The sequence below is a fragment of the Mustela nigripes genome, chromosome 12 (genome assembly GCF_022355385.1).
Source record: "Mustela nigripes isolate SB6536 chromosome 12, MUSNIG.SB6536, whole genome shotgun sequence".
Taxonomy (NCBI): Eukaryota; Metazoa; Chordata; class Mammalia; order Carnivora; family Mustelidae; genus Mustela; species Mustela nigripes.
Genome location: NC_081568.1, coordinates 61,101,420 through 61,120,634, shown reverse-complemented (window position 1 = coordinate 61,120,634; position 19,215 = coordinate 61,101,420). Strand labels below are relative to the sequence as shown.

Here is a 19,215-nt window from a genome sequence, read left to right as displayed (position 1 = left end):
GTCCACTTACAAAGGTGTGAGCAGGGCTTAAGGAACCCTGGGGGCGGGGGGGAATGATGCAGTACCCAGGCTTTGCAACAGCATGACTGTTAACACCCTTAGTGGAAAAAAGGTGGTTCCAGGAACCCTGAGGGAGAAGATATGTGGAAGGCCACCTTTGGTAAGCACAACCCTGCAGGAAGAGAACTCAGGAAATTAGACTGAGACCTCTCTCTTCTTCTGCCCTCAGTCTCCTGCTGGGGCCTCCCATGGGCCAAGTCCAACAGGAAGCTGAGTACAGGGAGCCCATCAGTGAAATCCACACAGGCCATCCTCTGGAGCCAGAGCAGGGCGGTAAAACCTGGCAACGAATTTGGAGGGGCAAATGGATGGGTGGCTCCAAAGTGGTCGGCACCCTGCTATCCAGGAACCTGGCCAGGGCTGCTGGGAAGCACCCTCCCTTGGAGGACCCTCATGGTCTTTCAAAGGATGACCTGGGATCCAGGGTGGGAAGGAGCCTTGGCTCTTTCCGGCCTGGAGGGGAGTGATGCAGTTTGTTGGACAAATGACTAGTGTTCTTCCTAGTGTGACAGCATTGGCCAGGCTCCTATCCATGCACTGATGTGTACATTTGTTCAGACATTTGTTCAGCGGCCACCTGAAAATGACTCTGAGCCAAGCCAGGGCTAAGCCAGGGCTAGGAGGCACTAAATCAAGAAATGTGAAACAGCCCCAGCCACCTTAGCTGGTGAAATATGCCCAGAGCCACACAGGGATGGGTTCTTTCTACAGTTCTGTGAGTCTGGAGGCTGTTCTCAGGTACCCCATCTGTAGTATGGGCCAACCACCTTTTCGTCCCAGAGTTGTCTTGACCGTTCAAAAGGAACATTTCAGAAAAGCAGAAGGCGTGGAGGAAAAGCTCCACGTTTGGGAATCAGTGGCCTCTGTTCCAAGGACACCTCTGCCCCATGTTCCCATCCACCGCCCTATTATGCTGCCCTGCTACTGTCGTTGCAATTATATTGTACTTGCATTTGTTGCGATTTTTATCTTCCTCTCTCCCCATCTCTGAGTGTACACCTAGCAAAGGAAGCTCCTGGCCTCTGGCTACTCCCTGAATCCCCAAGGCTTGGAACTGAGTTTAAAACTGCCAACATTTTATACAGTGGGCAGACATTGCCAATGGCTTCACATGCATCTTCACATGGGGAGGACAGTCCTGGTTGGCAGGTGGTCCTACAAGACCTGTAGTACTGATGAAGGAACTGAACCCGGAGAGGGTAAGCAACTTGCCCAAAGCTGCGGAACAGATAGAGGCAGAGTCGGAATTTGAACCCGGGAGCCCGGCCCTGAGATCCGGCGCTGGACAGCGGCTCCTGAGCTGAACGAGTGCGGGAATGAATCCACCGATAAGTCAGTGACTGGCCGGCGGATGCGCGCCCGTCCCCTCCCCCGGACGCCGGGGTAGGGCGCCGGGACAAAGGCGCGGCGGAGGCCGGACGTGGGCCAGCCGGGTCCGCGCGCCGGAGGCGGGAACGGGGCCGGGCCCTTTAAGGGGGCGGTGCGGCGGCGCGGGGGGCGGGCCCGGGGGCGGGCCGGGGGCGGGCGACGGCGGCGGGCCCGGCCCGAGGGCGCGCGGAGCGAAGGGCGGCGGCGGCGGCGGCAGCGGCTCGTGCTCGGCCCGTGGTCTGCCGGGGCTCCCGAGAGCGTTCGGCCCCCCCGCTTTCCGCCCGCCGCAGCGCGCCCCCCGTACCCGCGCTCGGCTCCGCGGAGGACGGCCATGCCGCCGCGGCGCAGCATCGTGGAGGTGAAGGTGCTGGACGTGCAGAAGCGGCGGGTGCCCAACAAGCATTATGTGAGTGCCGCGCGGCCCCCACGCCCCCTCGAGTCCGTGCCTCGCCGGGGGCGACCGAGAGCCCCTGGGTTCTGAAAACTTCCGAACCGTCTGCTCTTCCCCCACCCTCCCCTTCTCTCCGCGCTTGGCCCTTCTGCTGCGTGCCCGGGTCTCTCCCAGCTCCTCCCCCTCCCCCTCCTCTCTTTTGCCCGGTTCTCCTCCCCTCCTTCCCGTCCTCCCGCCTCGCGCCCCCGCTCGCCCCTCTGCAGCTCCTCTCCTCCTTTCCGTCTCCCCCTTATCCTCCCCCCAACTCCTCCTGCCCGTCTGTGGAAAAGTCTCGCCCCAGCCAATGTAGGGGACAGAGACCGAAAGAGGGGGGAGGGGGGAGGAGAGACACAGAGAGAAGCTCCTGTTCTCAGGGTGCCCGCCGGGTTCCTCCTTGTCCAGAGGCACTCAGACCCGCAGTGCCTAGCCACAGGTAGCCCCTCTGGGGATCGCCAAGTTTGGCTCTGTTCTTTCGGAGGATCCAGCCGGAGCCATCTCCGAGAATGGCTCCTTGGAGCGCCTGCACCGTGAAAAGGTTTAAAAAAAAAAAAAAAAGTCCCTGCCCTCTTTCTCCAATAACTACTGTTTAAAAATGTAGGAAAGTTTTCTCCTGGTACCTCCCATTGTAAAATGAGAATCTTGTTTAGAGCTGGTGAAAAATGGGCCAGCAGCCTCATTTTGCAGATGGGAAGCCTGAGGCTCAAGGAAGCTGCAGGTTCTAGAACGTGGAGCTGCATTCAGGCCTTCCCTGCCTCTGGAAGATGTGCCTGGGCAGGCGGTGACCCCCAGATGGGAAATGGACTCTGCATCAGTCTAGGTACCTGAATCTGGGCTCAAGGGGCCATGGGATCACCTTAGAGGTTTTGGGTGGAGGGCTTCTGCGTCTGTGAGATATTGGGCCCGAGTGAGGCCTTGGGGAGGCCTTCTTCCTGAAGGGAAGGGGGGAGCTGTGGTGTCTGTGGTGGTGAGAGGGGGGCAGTGGCAGCGCCTAGCTGCAGAGAAGTTAACCAGGAAGGAAAAAAGAGCAAGAGGGAGGGAAAAAATCCTAACAAAGAAGTGTAGAACAATGACTAGCAAAGGGCGTTGGCTGGCTAAATTCAGCTCCTTGGCCTCCCTTGCAAGTCTTCTCTGGATCTATTTTCTTAAGAGGCTCATTCTTATAAAGCAGATCTACATGCCCTCCGTGAATAGCCTATAAAATCCTGAAAGGAGATAGCTGGAATCCACTCTGCACTCTCCAGGAGAAAGGGTGTGCTGTGTGAGTCGGTATTGTTATTGGCTGAGGCAGCCAGTTACTCAGCCCTCAGCCAGGCGGTGGGAAGCTATTTCCTGGACCTGTGGCATCTTTAAATAGAGTGAAGTTTCCCTTGATTCCAGAGCGGAGCTGAATTGTCTTTTTTTTTTTTTTTTTTTTTTTTTTTTGGTTAACTGCTTAAATTGCTGCCAAATCTTGGTTTCTTGTTTGAGCTTGTTGAGTGTGTAACTGAGTTGCCTTTTGGGTATGAAGACAGTTTTCACCAACATGGCAACAAGAGAAAGTCTAAAATTCTCCATGCTGCCTCCCACCCAATCTGTGAGCTGGCAGAACCAGAATAGACACAGCCACCACAAGCCAGGCATCAGCATCCAGTCACTCTCTCCTCTCTGCTCCTAGCACATGCATATGAGGTTTGTATGCATGAAGTTCTTGAGCCCATTTGACAGATGAGGAGACTGAGGCTCCAAAGGGTGAGGTTCTACACCTGAGGTCACAGTCACGGGCAGAGCAAGGGACGTCAATCCAAGTCTGTTGGATCCCCAAAAATGGTGTTCCCTTGGAGCACACCCCTTCCTAGACCCATACCTTCCTAATTTCCTAATTTCCTTAAGTAGAGTCCCCTTAAGAACCAGCCATCATTGGTGATACCCTTGACTAAGCTTTTCATCCTCTGCTCAGTCAGATCCATCCCCGCCAGCTTTTTGAAGTTTCTGCGGCTTTAAGGGACATCTTGCTTAGCTTTCCATCACTTTTTAAGGGCTCCTTGAGACAAGTTAAAAATACAGATTTGGGTTCAAATTTTGGTCTCCACATGGTGGCCATGTAGCTTCTCTGAGACTCAGTTTTCTCATCTGTACCCGGGGGGTGATAGTGTCCATTTCCTAAGGGGAGGAACCATGTGACATCTGAGCTGGTGTGCCATAGCTTTGTGAGCCTGCCTCCCTGCTCTGTGGCGTCCATGTCACTCTGATTGGGAATGTGCCAAAGTCATGTGTGGAGGGATTTCACCAAAAACTTGTTTTTCTGCATGTGGGTTTAGTCACTCTTGTGACTCAAGGTGGCTCCCTCCCTGGTAACCAAGCTTTTGGCTCACCAGATGAAGAGGGACAATGAGCTAAAGTGAAGCCTGAGTCGTCCACAGAAACAGGGCAGATGTAGTGCCGTGATGGCAGGGGACGCGAACCCAGCGGAAAGTACCAGCGTCTCCCTCTCCTGTTCTCAAGACATGGCCACCCCACCACTCTGGAATAAATGGGCACAGAGGCTGCTGTTGGTGTGGGCCTAGGCTTTCATCCCATTTGGTGTCCTCCTCTCTGAACCTGACCCAGCCACCCTGGAGAGAAAGCGTGGCAAGGGGAGTTGGACAGTCCTGAGCTTTGCTGTGTGTGTGACCTTAGGCTGGTCAATCCAGCTCTCCGAACTCCATCTTCAACAATCTGCAAGTTGTAAATACTGTTCCTTCTCTCTGGGACAGAATTTCTCAACCTCAACACTGTTGACAGTTTGAGCCAGAACCTTCTTTGTTGTGGGGGGCCTGTCCTGAGCATTGTTGGAGATTTAGCAACATCTCTTTGTCTTCTACCCACTAGGTGCCAGTAGTGTCCCCTCCCAAATTGTGACAACCAAAAACATCTCCTGACATGTCTCCTAGGAGTTTAAAATCACACCCCCCACCCCCACCACCCCCTGCCTCAACCTAACTCTGTGTTAGAATATATAAATCAGTTACAGAGAATTCTGTTAGCCACACCCCCTAATTTTCCACCACCTCCTCCCCCATTTGCAGCTACCTTGGCCACCTGTTTGCCACCCAGTTGCCTTGGAAGGAACTGGTCACAGGTACTGTTGATGTCATGGAGAACTGCCCCTGAGCCCAGGGCTGGGTCACCAGTTACACCTGAAATGACACGAAGTGCTCCGTGATCAGCCGTGCCCCACCCTACCCTCCTTTACCTGTGAGCACAGATGTCATCAGTGGGCCCAGGGGCAGAGCCACAGGTCTGGTCTGGAGAATGTAGGGACAGAAACCCCCAGGACCTCTGAGATCCCAACCGTTAGGTAGGGGTTGTTGTGGATGATAATATCAATGATACTGTGATTCAGAGAGGCTCCCCTGGAGCCTCTGTCAGAGGCTGGGAGAGCGAAGTCTTAGGGAGCTGCTCCCCTTCTGTGTTAGGAAATCTCCTTGCCTGGAGCCCAGGGCTTTCAGAATGAATGGAAAGGGGGCTTTCTAGGGTGATGCCCTGGGGAGACCCTCCCTGGCTGGGTTATCTTCTGACTCCTCCTGAGAGGAGGAGGAAGTGTTCCCTGGAGGTTTTGCAGGATCCTGCCATTTCTTGCACTGGAGTGGGATATACAGAAGCCTTGGATTCAGAAGAGAGTCCTTGTCTGCAAGAGCCAGGAGGTGCTGGCTTGCTCTGCCTGGAGATCTTTAGATGTTAAGAGTAAGATGGTGGTAGTAGTAGTTAAAGCAGCAGTCCTAATAGCTGACATCTGATCACCTCTTGTGGGCCAGGCACTGGATGAAACTTTGTATAGTGAGTCCTCACAACAGTCCTTTAAAAATAGGTACTTTTGGGGGCACCTGGGTGGCTCAGTGGGTTAAAGCCTCTGCCTTTGGCTCAGGTTCATGATCCCAGGGTCCTGGGATCGAGCCCCACATCGGGCTATCTGCTCAGCAGGGAGCCTGCTTCTCTGTCTCTCTGCCTACTTGTGATCTCTGTCAACTAAATAAATGAAATCTTTAAAAAAAAATAGGTACTTTTAAATACACTATTTCAAATATACAAATACATAAGATGAAATAACTCTCCACCGGGCAGCTCTGTCAGATCTTCATATTTGGATGTTTCAGATCATTATTTTTGGTTTTTAAGAAATGTAGCAGAAACAAAACCTTTATATACCCTCCCTAACTCTCCCTCTCCCCAAAATGAACTGGTGTCCTGTAGTTGGTATTTATCATTCCTGTGTCCGTTTAAAAAATAGACTATTAGTGGAGCGCCTGGGTGGCTTAGTCAGTGAAGCGTCTTGCCTTTGGCTCAGGTTCATGATCCAGGGTCATGGGATCGAATCCTTCATCAGTCAGGCTCCTTGCTCAGCAGGGAGTCTGCTTCTTCCTCTCCCTCTGCTCCTCCCCCTGCTTGTGCTCTCTCTCTCCAGCTCTCTCTCTCTCTTTCTCAAATCTTATTAAAACAATAGACTATTGGGTCTGTTAGATAGGATTTTTTTTTCCTCTCAGCCTTATTGAGGTATAATTTATAAGCCATAGAATTCACTTGTTTGAAGTGTATGGTTTGCTGATTGTTTTAGTGAATTTATAGAGCCATGAAGCCACTACTGTAATGTGGTTTTATAACGTTTGCATCACCCCCAAAAAGGTCCCCGGGATTTGTCTGCAATCATTCCCCTTCCTGCCCCCCAGCCCTGTGCACCTTTTAATGTTTTTCCATTTTTAACACTGGCCTAAATCTTGCATGAATGTTTTAGAACTTCATAAAAACATTGCCCTTTTGAGATCGATGCTGATACATGTGGCCCTAGTTTATTTTTAACTGCTGTTTAATATTCCACTTGACTAGCTCCTGGTGGGGACTCCTAGGGTGTCCCAGCAGTGCAGGTCCACGCAGCTGCTTCCTGCTTGTGCACCCGAGGTGGGGGCCACTGGGACACTTACATCCCCCAGAGCAGTGTCTGTCTGTGCACCCCTTTGCTGTGTGTCCTTTCCAGCACGCCACATGGTCAGACTTTATAGCTTAAGCCAATCAGCTCGGCACAGAATAGGATCGCAGGGCGCTGTTCCTGTCTCCCTGCTCACCGGCAAGTCGAGCATCTCCTGCCTCCGTCGACCATTTACATTTCCTCTCCTGTGAATTGCCTGTTTGATCTTTTGCCCCTTTCTCAATATATTGAGTTATTTGTCTTCTAGTAAATGGGGTGATTTTATATGGGCAAGATCCTAATCCTTCAGGTAGTTACCATGGCGTTCCCATTCTCCCCTTGCGACTGGAGGCTCAGAGAGGGGAAGGCTTGTACCTGAGGTCACACAGCAAGGAGCGACCACATGAGGACTGATCCAGATGCATATGTGGTGTAGGACAGGTGGCAGCCCGGTAGCCCTATGATCCCACCCCTGTGCCAGGCAACCTCAGGTGTGTCACTTGCCTTCTAGACCCCAGTTCCTCCCTCTTGGCCCTGTCCTCATCTCACTGCTCCCTCAGCCTGGGTGCAGGCAGCCACACCCCTCATCATTCTCACCCCAGGAAGCTCTAAGTTGATTGCGCCCCTGGAGTGATGGGGTGGCAAATGCCATGCCACCAGCCTTGAAACCTTTCTCCATTTGCCAGGCGCTAGAAGCCCAGGGTCACCATTCTGAGCTGTTGGGTTTTGCCGGGTAGATCACACCCTTATTAGGTGTGACCAGCATTCTCATCTCAGTCTATAGGAGGCCTCTGGCAGGCAGGCTCAGTGGTCTGGCACAAAGCGTGCATCTGCTGCCCAGATTAGCTGCATTCTGTGCCTAGCCCCTGGTTACCTGGCCCCCCTTCTTTGGTAGGAACATGCAGGGCAGGGCAGCAAACTTGGATGTTGGGGATACACGTGGCCTTGGCCATTGCCACTACTAGCCTTAGTTCTGCATCTGTAGAATGAGTACAGCATCTTACATCTGAGAGGAAGTGTTGTTGTGTGGTTTACAGATAATGTAGACACTCAGTGCCTTCTGCTAGAGGGATAGACGCCAGCTACTAGCACAGTTCTTTGGTGCTGAAAATTCCCGACTTTGAGGCCTGCTGAAGCACTTTTGAGCTGGGCGATCTTGTTGGCGAACTACCTGAAGTTCTATAAAATGAGGGCAGGAGTGTGTACTAGAACTTATGGGCGAGTGTAGGGCGATTGTAAAGATGAACTCTTGTCACACAATAGCCTGATGCATCGTGTATTTAAGGCACTTAATCAATGGTAGTAGTCATGAAAAATAACATGGTCATAATAATAGCCATGATCCAAATCTGTGCCTCTTCCCTACCTGTGAGGCCATGCTATGTGTTCTCCAAATTGCTTTGTTCAAGTGACACGCTTGGGCTGCCAGCCCCAGGCTGGACACCCAGCAGCCTCGGACATGGGCCCTCCAGCACGATGGAGACTTCCTGTCTCCCCTGCAGATGGGTTCTTGTCGCACACTCCATCTACGTCCCAGAAAAACAGTGCATTAGGTAGGCATTAAGGCCCCTTGGGTAGGTGGTTTTTTTTAAGGACTGTTGCTTTCTTTTGACTGAAAAGCAGTGGACCTTATCAGGTACCACCCTTATGGCTCTGGCCTTTGGATGCAAGGAGCCAGATGGGTCATCCTCAGCAGTTGATCGCAGCCTGCTCCTTATGCTCTGGGCTCCCACACAGGCTCAGGATAAAGGCAAATGGAGCTATCATAGCTTCCGGTTACTTACGGGTCACTGTAGTTTCGACTTTGAATCTGTGTCATTCCATGCTTCAGGTGAGCAAAGAAAGCACACCAGACAGTGTGGGTTCAAATCCCTGCTCTGCCACCAACCAGCAGTGTGACTTCAGAGAAGTGGCTTATCTATCCTCTCTGCACCTCTATAAAACAGGAATAGTAACAGTCCCAATTTCATAGGACTATTGGGGGGATTAAATGGGCCCAGCATATAGACAGGGCTCCGTCATTACGAGCTATATTAGGAACATACAAACATAGTATCGTTTATGATAGTAAGAAGTCTGTAACCACTTAAACACCCTTCAGTGGAGAACAAGATAAATGAAATGTACTCTAACCACATACTAGGGTACTATCAAGATGGTAAAAATGTCTTCTGTCATGGGAATATTAAATAGTAAAAGCTGTTTGCAGAATAACATGCTTAGGCTGATTCCCACCTGATTACAAATGAAGGAGGAAAATATGTGTCTGTGTAAGCACAGAAATATAGCTGATAAAATATGGTCTTTTTTTTTTTTTTTTTTTGCTCGTCTGTGCTTTTCTGTTTTCCAAATGTTCTGCAGTGAACACAGATTCCTGTTTTTAGTGAAAATTTAAAAAAAAAAACAAAACAGCAAATGCTCATTTTCAAAAAGAAGCTGTGCCAAGCTGTGGGTGGCCCCAGCCAGGTCCCCACATCCTGCTGCCCTGTCCCGTCCCAAAGCAGTAGGATTCTCCAGCTCCTCAGAGAGCCTGTCCTCGCGAGGTAGGCGTTGGCCTCCAAGCCTCTTCTCCCACTCTCGCTGAGAGGGAGGTCTCTGGATGTGGGCTTTCCAGCATAAGCGCCCAAGAAGTGGAAAGAAATGAGTTTAAAATACCTCGAGGGAAGGCCGGAGCAGATGCTTTCCGAGTTAAAATGCTGCTTGCTCAGCGGGTCCAGGTCCCCCTCCCCTAACGCCTGCCTGCTGCAGAAGAGGGTTGGAAGGAATTGTGGGCCGGAGTTCTGCGGTGGGCTCCAAGGTCACAGGGCACAAGAAAGGCCATCCAGATGAGAGGTTTGCCCCGCGCCCCGCTCCCTGGGTGTTCAGGCAGTCACTATTAACCTACCCTGAGGTACACGGGGGTCAGCTGAAGGCCAGTTGGCTATCACACTGCTGGAAAAGTACTAGGGGACCGACGGCACTATTCATGGTACTTCTGAACATCTAGGACACTCATATCCTGACCGCAAATGGCGCATGCTCTCTCCCTGGAAGAAAGGGCTGTGGAAGGGGGAGCGGTCTTGCTTGGTGTGACTCGGTTTTTTCCCTCCTTTTGGAGATGAAGGCCAGCTGTGTGGGTCACTGCAGCTGCAGGAAGGAGAGCCACTGGCCGAGTACCATGTCAGCCTGGTGGGCGCAGCAGTGAGTCGTGGGCACCCGTCCCTGGCCCAAGGAGAGAAGATGAGGCTTATTAAGAAAGCCATGTGGCTGCGGGGTTGTGAGTGTGGCTTCTGCACTTGGAGGCCGGGTTCTAGTCTGATTCTGTCATTCACTCGCTGTTGGCCCTGAGCCTTCTCCTCTGGGAAGTACGTGGCTTTGGTGGCTTTGCAAATTAAATGAGTTTTGATGCAGAATGCCTGAGGACAGTGCTGCTGGGACAGTTGTCCTTGGAGCTTCCTGGTCCCGGGGTAATGCCCAGAAACTGGGGCCCTGTGGACCCTCCCCAGAGCCTTTGTCAGTGGGGTTAGCCAGATGCTGGGTGGAGCTGGCCTCACTGCCCCCTGCCATGACATGGGGACTTAGCTGATGTGATAGACTCAGGAAGCTCAGCATCTCACAGCAGGCCAGTGGGCAGGGGCTAGTGTGGCTCACTTCTCTGGGACTCTGCCGGGAGCTAACAGGTCCAACCTTTGTCACATGTCCATCATTCCTCCACCCCTTCTCCAAACCATGGGGTGTTTACCTCCCGTACTCCCGTACTTGCTGGCTCAGATGCAAACCTTCAGGTGGGGCTGTGAGCCCAAGCCCAGGGCCTTCTTCAGGAGGTGAAGGGAGAAGGGACTAGTGGTGCATCTTTTGTGTGCATGGGGGCAGAGCTCTGCTGTCTGCTTCTGCGGGCCTATGTCAGGCTGTCCCAGCGCTGATTTACCAAATTTAACAGGATGCCCAGTTAAATTTGATACATATGTGATATTTGGGACATACTTAAACTACAAAATTGTTCCTTGTTTATTTGAAATTCAGATTTTACCAGGCACCCTATACTTGGGCAAATCTACAAAAACCACCGCTTTCAAAAAAAAAAAAAAAGGCTAAGAACCTTTGGACTTTGTAATAGTGATAATGTTTCTTGAGAATGCACTGAACAAATACAGTTCCCTCCAGGGACCAGGCACTTTGAAGTGCAGGGATGATCTACAGATACACAAACCAGGAATTCAAACTTGAAGGAGGTCAGTGTCCTGAGAGAGACAGGCAGACGGGGTGTTTCAGAGCTAGTCTGGTACTTGGGGGAATAACAGAGGCCTGTACACTTGGGTTCTGGGAAACTTGGACTTGGACAAGGCAGCATGGCGGAGGTGACCCAGGGCAGATCACAAAGCTGGGGAGGGATGCCGCAAGTGGAGAAAGGGAAGGGAATTTCAGGCAGAGGACAGGAAAGCAAAGAAGTGGAAACCCCGGTATGTGGTATGTGGTACGATATGTGGTGTGTTTGAAAGAAGCAGAAGAGATTTGAGTGATGCAGATGAAGCTTGGCAGGTGGGGGCCGGAAGGACCCAGGGACTCCTGAGTGGGCTAATAACCACAAAAGAATAGAAGGCACAATCCCCACCCTCAAGATGGGCACAGCCCCAGGACACACGGGTGGGGGGCCAGGGCTCAGGCTCGGAGGTGTCCAAGAGGAAATCACTGGAATAGCTGGGGAGCTGATACTCAGGGGCCCTCCTGCTGGCTGGGTGGATAGAAAGGCCTTGTACGGGAGAATGGAGGGGGCAGAGCACAAACAAAACATGGGAGGTGGCAGGGAGAGAGAGCACCTGTCGACAGGGCGGCTCTGTGCACATCATGAAGATGAAGTCTGGCAGGAGGGTGGGGAGGGAAATATTAGAGGGGGTTGTGAGAACCAGTAGGGATTCCAAAGTTTGGGAAGGATTAAATAATTCCATACTTGTTTTGTTCTCAAGACTTAATAATAATTTTTTATTCTTTTTATAGAATGGGTATCATTTATCTGAGTGCTTCTTAGGTGCCCAAGGCTTTTCATACTTTATGTCACTGAATCCACTCGGCACCTCTGTGAGATGCAAATGGCAGAAATGAACCTGGCTAACTCAGGCTGTCAGGAATGTACGGAAAGATGGCTCCGGCAGAACGTGTGGGGAAAGGACCTGGCCAGCTGGGGCCCACCAGGGAGGAGGAGCTGCCAGGGGGCATCAGAGCATCACCAGAGGCGGGCAGCTGCTCCATCCCTCAGATCTTTGGCCACCCAAGAGCCCCGTTTTCCAGAAAGAGAGAGTCCGACTGGCCCAGCCAGATCACTTGACCATCCTTTGGCCAGGCAACAGCTGGATATTGGGATACGGAGTCCCCCTGAATTGCAAGTAGCAGTCAGAGAGTCATTGGAGAAGATTCAAGGTACTGTTGCTGGAAAAAGGGGCAGGTGGGAACAGTTGATGTCTACTACATGGATACTATAATATTAGCCCATTTCACAAAGGTGGAAACTGAGGCTTGAGAAGGTGGAATAATTTGCCTAGGATCACACTCAGCTCTGTGCCTGTCATTGACTATATAAGGGTATAGTCAGTTCTCTCCCCACAGATGAAGGGAAACATTGCCTTAAAGTACACAAGGATAATATTTTCTAGTCTGCTTAATTAAGCAGAATTGCACGGACCCCCTGCCCACTGCATTGGCAAAGAAAGCTAGAAACCCACGCAGTGGCGTCACCATTTCCTCCTCCCCAGCCAAGGTGTGAATCAGCAGCCTTTGGCTTTGGGCCATCCTTGGCTGGCAGTCCGCTGCACAGATGTGGGTTTATTGTCTGCCCTGGGCCAAGCCTGGCCCAGAGCCGGAGAGAAGCTAAGATAGCCAGACAGCTTTTGTCCCCATGGAGGTCACCATCTGTTTGGAACACATCCTCACAGCCTTAGGGCCATGATGGAGCCTGGTGTGGGGCCAGGAGAGGGTCTGAGGCCTGGGTGGCCCCTTCCTCATTGGGACAGAGAGGTGTGCTCTGGAGGGAGAAGACTGACTAGCAGAGTTCTCAACACAGGTAGAATTCAGAGGGCCCTGAACTTGGAAGGGGAAAAGTTCATCTTTATTTTCATCAACCTCCGACCCTATCTAGCACTGCCTTCTATAGTGAGCGACAGCACCAGCCCTCAATGATAGTAGCAATACCTGGACTCCGTCACCAGTAGAAATTCCCCTGTTGCTGGAGGGGAGAGGAGTGGGTGACGGGCATTAAGGAGAGCACTTGGTGTGATGAGCTCTGGGTGTTCTATGCAACTAATGATTCACTAAACTCTACCCCTGAAACTAATACTACACTAAGTGTTACCGAAATAGAATTAAAAAAAAAAAATTCCATTCTATTTTCATATCCCCTTACAGCTGTTATGTGGTCCCCAAAGATCATTTATCATCTGCTGGTAGTAAGTAGATGATTTGCTAGTTCAGAATTGTGGTGTTACTCATTCTACCACTAGATTTCAATTATCGCATAAATAAAGGGGTACATATATTCACCATTTTGTGTTTTGAAACCTTTTTATTATAATTCAGTATACTGTTTCCTTTGGAACCCTGTATGCTTTATTTTATTAATTTTAAATCATTCTAAGAAGTGGTCTGTAAAGGCGCCTGAGTGGCTCAGGGGGTTAAGCCTCTGCTGTGAGCTCAGGTCGTGATCTCAGGTCCTGGGATCGAGCCCCACATCGGGCTCTCTGTTCAGCAGGGAGCCTGCTTCCCCCTCTCTCTCTGCGTACTTGTGATCTCTCTCCCTGTCCAAAAAAAAAAAAAAAAGTGGTCTGTACGTTTTGTGAGATTGTCAAAGGGGTCTGTGGCACACACACACGCACAAAAAAGAAACAAACAAACAAACAAAAAAACGGAGAGAGAAAGACTTCTGGGTAGAAGTTTCCAACTTTGGGTTTGGAAGGCAGGTGGCATGGGTTTGACCAGCTCTACCGGTTACCAGCTGTATAACCTGGAGTGAGCATCTTAACTTCTCTGTGCCTCAGTTTCTTCCTCTATAAAAATGAGAGTAAGAGGGGCACCTGGGTGGCTCAGTGGGTTAAAGCCTCTGCCTTTGGCTCAGGTCGTGATCCCGGAGTCCTGGGATAGAGCCCCATGTCAGGCTCTCTGCTCGGAGGGGAGCCTGCTTCCCTCTCGCTCTGCCTGTCCCTCTGCCTACTTGTGATCTCTATCTGACAATAAATAAATAAAATCTTTAAAAAAAAAAAATGAGAGTAAGAATAGTACCCACTGTGGATTATTTCACAAAGGCTTTAGAGCAGTGCCTGGCATATGAAGATGCTAGATAGTTCTCCATTAGTATTATCTTTATCATCATCTCTATCACCATTACTTGCGAGGATAAACATGTCAAATGATAGGACTCAGGTGGTCTGGTATGACCACATATTGAGAAACATCCTCTAAATGGACCAGCCTGGGATGTATTCCCTGTGATTTTAAAGCACTTTTCCCAGAAGATTTAGATGTTTGGATATTTAGCAGTGCAGTAATTAAAACAACATTGAAAATAACTTTGATGTTTCTCATTGGAGGTATGATTAGATAAATGATACATGGCCTTTAGTGGACCGTTAAGGGTCCTCTCAAAATGGTTTTTTCAAAGAATTGTTAATGAATGAGAAATGCTTACCATATAATGCAAGTGAAAAAGACAAATTATGTATACAATGTGATCTTGATTTCAGAAAGTACTTGAATGTGTAGAAAGGGGTCTAGGGAAGAGCCCCAAATATCGTTTTGGTGGTGGAAACGTGGACAATTCTAAGACCTCAGACTTTGCCATCAGACGGCTTAGTGCCAGCTGCGCTGAACTAGCCCTGTGACCTCCCTCGGCCTTACCTGCTGCTTTGCAGAATGGAAACAGCGATACAGTGCAGCCTCGTAGGAAGTACGCCTGGACTGTTGGGTGCTACGAGGAATTTTATTCCGCTTCATGTTGCATTACATTTTTGTGTATTACCCCTCTTTGTTTCTCTAGAGAGGAGAGGACAGTATAGTATGGTAGAGGCAGGAGAGGTTCCAGGAGGGAGCGAGAAGGAGGGGAGCCTGCTTCCCCTGCTCTGTTTTTCCCTCTCTCAATGACTTGTATGGGAAGCATGAGAAGCTGGCAGAAAAGTCCACATAGGAACTCAAATTGAGACTGGGCAGAACGGTCTTCTCCCATAGATGAGGGGCCCAGGAGGGCGTGGGCCCAGACCTGGCCAAGGATACTCTCCGAACTTGACCATTAGGAACAGCATACAGGTTCCGCAGGAAATGGGGCTCCTTGGCTGTACAAAGCTGGAACCCGCTTCTGCCATCGCCCTACTTTATCTGGCGCAGGATTCCCTCTCCCCTTAGGACACCTCTCCTAGGTGGCCACCCTGAGGTCTGAGAGCTCAGTCCCTCCACATTCTCAAGTTCTTTTCTCCTCTGTGTTCCTGTGCCCCATAGGACAAGACGAGGCTGGACTTTGCTGTAGGGGGCGGTTGTTTGGGGTGTATCTTAGGTTAGTTTGCCTGGCACCCTGCCAAGCACCCAGCTTTGATAAAGAGCCTCCCAGTGGACCAGCCGCATAGCAGTGCCTACACATTGGGACTAGTCGTCTGCTGGCTTGTCTTCTTTTCTCCCACCAGGCCCAAATCCCTCAGTCCAGGACCTGAATTGGAACAGATGCCAAGTGTGTTCCTTGAATGAAGCCATGACTGCCTGGGCCCCTCAGTTCTAAGTTCCCGTGATTCTAGGGTGATAGATGCTGACATCGATCAGCTGAGATGGTCAGATTCCTCGTGATGACTCCTGTTGGCATCAGACTGAGCATTGTGTCATAATTGTTAAGGCACATGCTTTGGAGGCAGCCAGACCTGGATGTGAATCCTAGATGTGTCACTTTCTAGTTATGCAATTCTGGGTGGGTTACTTAACCTCTCAGAACCTCCGGATCTTCTTCATCTATAAATGGAGGCCTCGTTCCATACATGCCACCGAGTAAACACTCACAAGAAAAGTAACTGTAATTCTTAGTTTAGTCCACTGGAAGCAGAAGGAATCCTCCAGCCCTCTGGGATGCTAGTAGGTTGAACCATACGAAATTGTCAACTTTTTACCCACACAAATAAAAGTTTCACTTGGTTCACCCTAATGATCTGGATTTGATTTGGGCCTAAGGCACACAGTCTGCTTACATGGAAGGGGGTTAATGTCTACCACGAGACCAGGCGTCTTACAGATTAATAATGTCTGTATTATTGTCCCATTTATACATTACACCTGCCCTGAGAGACAGGAAATAACTGTTATAGCATCCCTGTCTCACAGATGGGGAAACTGAGGCTCCAACTGAGCTTGGTTGAGGACATGGTGTGACCAGGATTGGAACACATGTCTGTCAGACTCAGAGTCTGTGCAGTTGGCACTGTTGCTGTCTTGAGGCCGGGCTGCCTGTTCTGTGTGGCGTGACCTCACCTCGTGGCAGGGAGAGCTCCCAGCATTCCCTGGGGCCCCCTGGCCCAACAGCTGGCAGCTGTAGACTGAGACTGCCTGAGAGGGTCTTTGGAACCCCACATTTTTGACCCTCTTTAGACAGTCTCAGCTTCTACAGTTTTCTGCTACAGTATCTTTAGCTTTGGTTGGGGGACTGGAGGGTGACAGGAAGGATTTGTGTCAGTTATCTTTCTAAACTTTGGGAGTGTTCTTCCTAAGTCGTCCTGTTTACTTGTTAAATCCGGGTGCTGGCATCTAGGCTCTTGATCCAGGCCCAGTGTCTCTTGGTCCAGTCCTTGTCCACAGCCCCACCAAGGCAGAGCCAAGATGGCCACTAGAGGCAGGAGGCCAGAGAAGGAACTGTTGTAGAAATCCAGGCTGGTGACTGTGTTGGCCTGAACTAAATAAGGCCATCGGCTTCTCCAGACCCAATTACCCCATCCATAAAATGGGGGTGACAAGTCCAACCCCGTAGGGAATAAGGACCAGTAGCATTGCCAGGAGTAAGGAAGTGCTCATTAAATGTGAATCAGTGTTGTTGTTTTGTTGTTTTTCATTAAGAGGGAACCACTGAGAGACCAAGGAGGAAGGGAATCCAGTCAGAATCTGTGTTTTAGAAATATCCCTGTTAGGGTGAGCAGAGGGGCAAGAGGACTTGCAGGAACAGCCACTGGCATCCAAAGTGCAGCGGCCCAGGCCTGAGCTGAGGCTGTGTGGTGGAGGAAATAGCTAGTAAGAAGGCAGCACAACCAGCTGGGAAGGGACGAGAACGGCTGCTGGACTCCTCACTCTGGCCTCTCCCCTATACCTTTCCGGCCACCCTGGCTCCTACCTCCTTCTCCACTGAGCTCCCTCCTATCTTGGAGGTCCCACGTCCATTTGACCTTGTTTTAGAAGATCCCAGACTTTTGGGATCTTCTGATCTCTGCCTGTTAGGATCAAGAATAGCCAGGCTTCTGCATACATTATCTTTGTACCCATTGACTCCAGGCTGGGGGGAAAGGAACAAGGACCGTTCTTTATTGAGTGGCTGCTATGTACCTGGTGCTATGCTTGGAGCTTTGCATGCACTGAATCATCTGATTCTTCCCATTACCCCGTGAGGTAGGCACTTTGATTACCCCCGTTTTACAGATGGAGAAGCAGGCTGAGATAGGACCTGCCCTGGCCCATGCAGCTAGGAAGTCACAGGGCCAGGGTTTAAGCCCAGACAGTGGGAGGGGCTGGCTAGGGTCAAACTCTGAAGTTTTAACAAGCACCCCAAACGTACGCCACATCCGGGTTTGAGAACATGTCAGGGACAGTAAGGGTGGTCGGGGCTGCACACGCGTTTGTGAACTCATTTCTCCTGTGCATCAGAGAGCACCTACTGCTGGCAGTGCTGTCTTTGGCTTCCCACGTGTGGCCTCATTTACTTTTCCAAACAGAAAGTTGTTGCCCAAAGTCCCCTGGCTGGTAAGTGGTCGAGGCAGGATTCTCAGCTCTGCTGTTCCTGGGAGCCAGGGGACGTGAACACACTTGCTTCTGGTTTGCAACACTCACTTTTCACCTGGTCTTCTTGGTTAGGATTAGGCATTCTGAAGTAAAAACAAATTTGGGTTCAAATTCTGGTCTCCTCCGTAACCAAAGCTGCATGGCTTTGGGCTGGTGGTCTAACCTGTCTGAATGTCACTTTTCTCCACTGTGAAATTGGGTGGATAGTAGGGTTTGCTCTGCAGGGTTTCCTGAGAGCAGAGGGTTGGGGGTTTAGGAAGTGGTCATTAGGTGTTGGTCCTCATTCAGAAAACTATTTGTCCCTTGAGATCCAGAGCAGTCGTTTCTTTCATCTGGAGAGCCTCTCTGAGCTCCCCCTGCAGAATGATCCCTCGTCCCCTCTGTGCCCCCACAGTGACTAGAGAGTGCTTCTTAGGGGGTCTGTGGCCATGAGAGGATTCTACTAATGTCTTCTCTGTCGAGATCCCCTATGTGTCAGGCACTGTGCTGGACCCATTAGGTAAGAGCTGAGACCCCTCTGAGCACACATCCTGAGATTTCCTCCCATGTCACACAGCCAGGGTTTAGATCTTGACTGTGTCACAGAGTGGAGGTAAGCATTTGACCCCTTCTGAGTCTCCATATCTCACAACATAATATAAATTAAGTACAAGGCCTAGTCCCTGATCAGCCCAGTAAGTGTGGCCCATTTTGATTGTTTTTCATTACTTGGGTTTTATCCCTCCTGTCCCTCTGCCTCGCACATAGTGGGTACTCATGTTGACTGCCCAGTTCTCTTTAGGCAGCCCTGTCCCTGCAGGAGAGGCCCCAACTTGAAATCTCTCAGCTGTTTCCTGCACAGCCCCGGGCTCCTCTGAGGCCTGGCAGCCGTGGAGAGCCCCAGAAGCCCTCAGTGCCTGCCCTGGAGGCTTTCCTAGAAAGCCAGCCTTCAGGTTGGTTTCAGCAAGCTGGGGCTCCAGCTGCCAGCACCTCTGCTTGCCATTGGAAATTTCCCCATGCTGCTTCAGGCCAGATGTGTGCGAGGACGTGTGTTGGCAGCCGAGGCCCCGGCTGGAGCCACACACCCAGACCAACGAGCATTTCCACCAGTTCTGTGTCTCGGTCTAGAAGAATTGAGGTAGCCTGGCCAGTTTGGAAATGGCTCCTCCTGCCCACCCATCTGGATGAGACTCTGGCAGTGACAAAAAAGCTCCAAGGGTGGACAGCTCTGTGTGGGCACAGCACTATCTTCCAGACTTTTCCTTTCAACATGGCTCACCTTGAAAGATTTGAGTTGGCCCAGGGGAGATGGGCTCTCTGAGCCTCCCGTGCCACATCTGTTTAATGGGGTTATCAGTGATGGTGCTGGAAGCTGCCTCTAGTCAGGCAGTGTGCCAAGCACCTGTCGTGCATTAGTTCCTATAATCCTTGGGCAACCTTAAAAAGTAGGTACTATTCTCTCCATTTTATAGATGAGAAAGTG

At 50.8% G+C, this 19,215-nt stretch overlaps 1 protein-coding gene across 1 annotated transcript in view; it reads left to right on the top strand.

Moving 5' to 3' along the window:
• The first annotated feature begins 1,619 nt into the window (after nt 1-1,619).
• The window catches only part of SH3PXD2B (SH3 and PX domains 2B), a 99,880-nt gene continuing 82,284 nt past the window's right edge, over nt 1,620-19,215 (top strand). Inside the window, exon 1 of the mRNA XM_059417364.1 lies at nt 1,620-1,834. Coding sequence (XP_059273347.1) covers nt 1,760-1,834 — 75 coding nt within the window. The 5' untranslated portion in view covers nt 1,620-1,759. The remainder of the gene's footprint in view (nt 1,835-19,215) is intronic.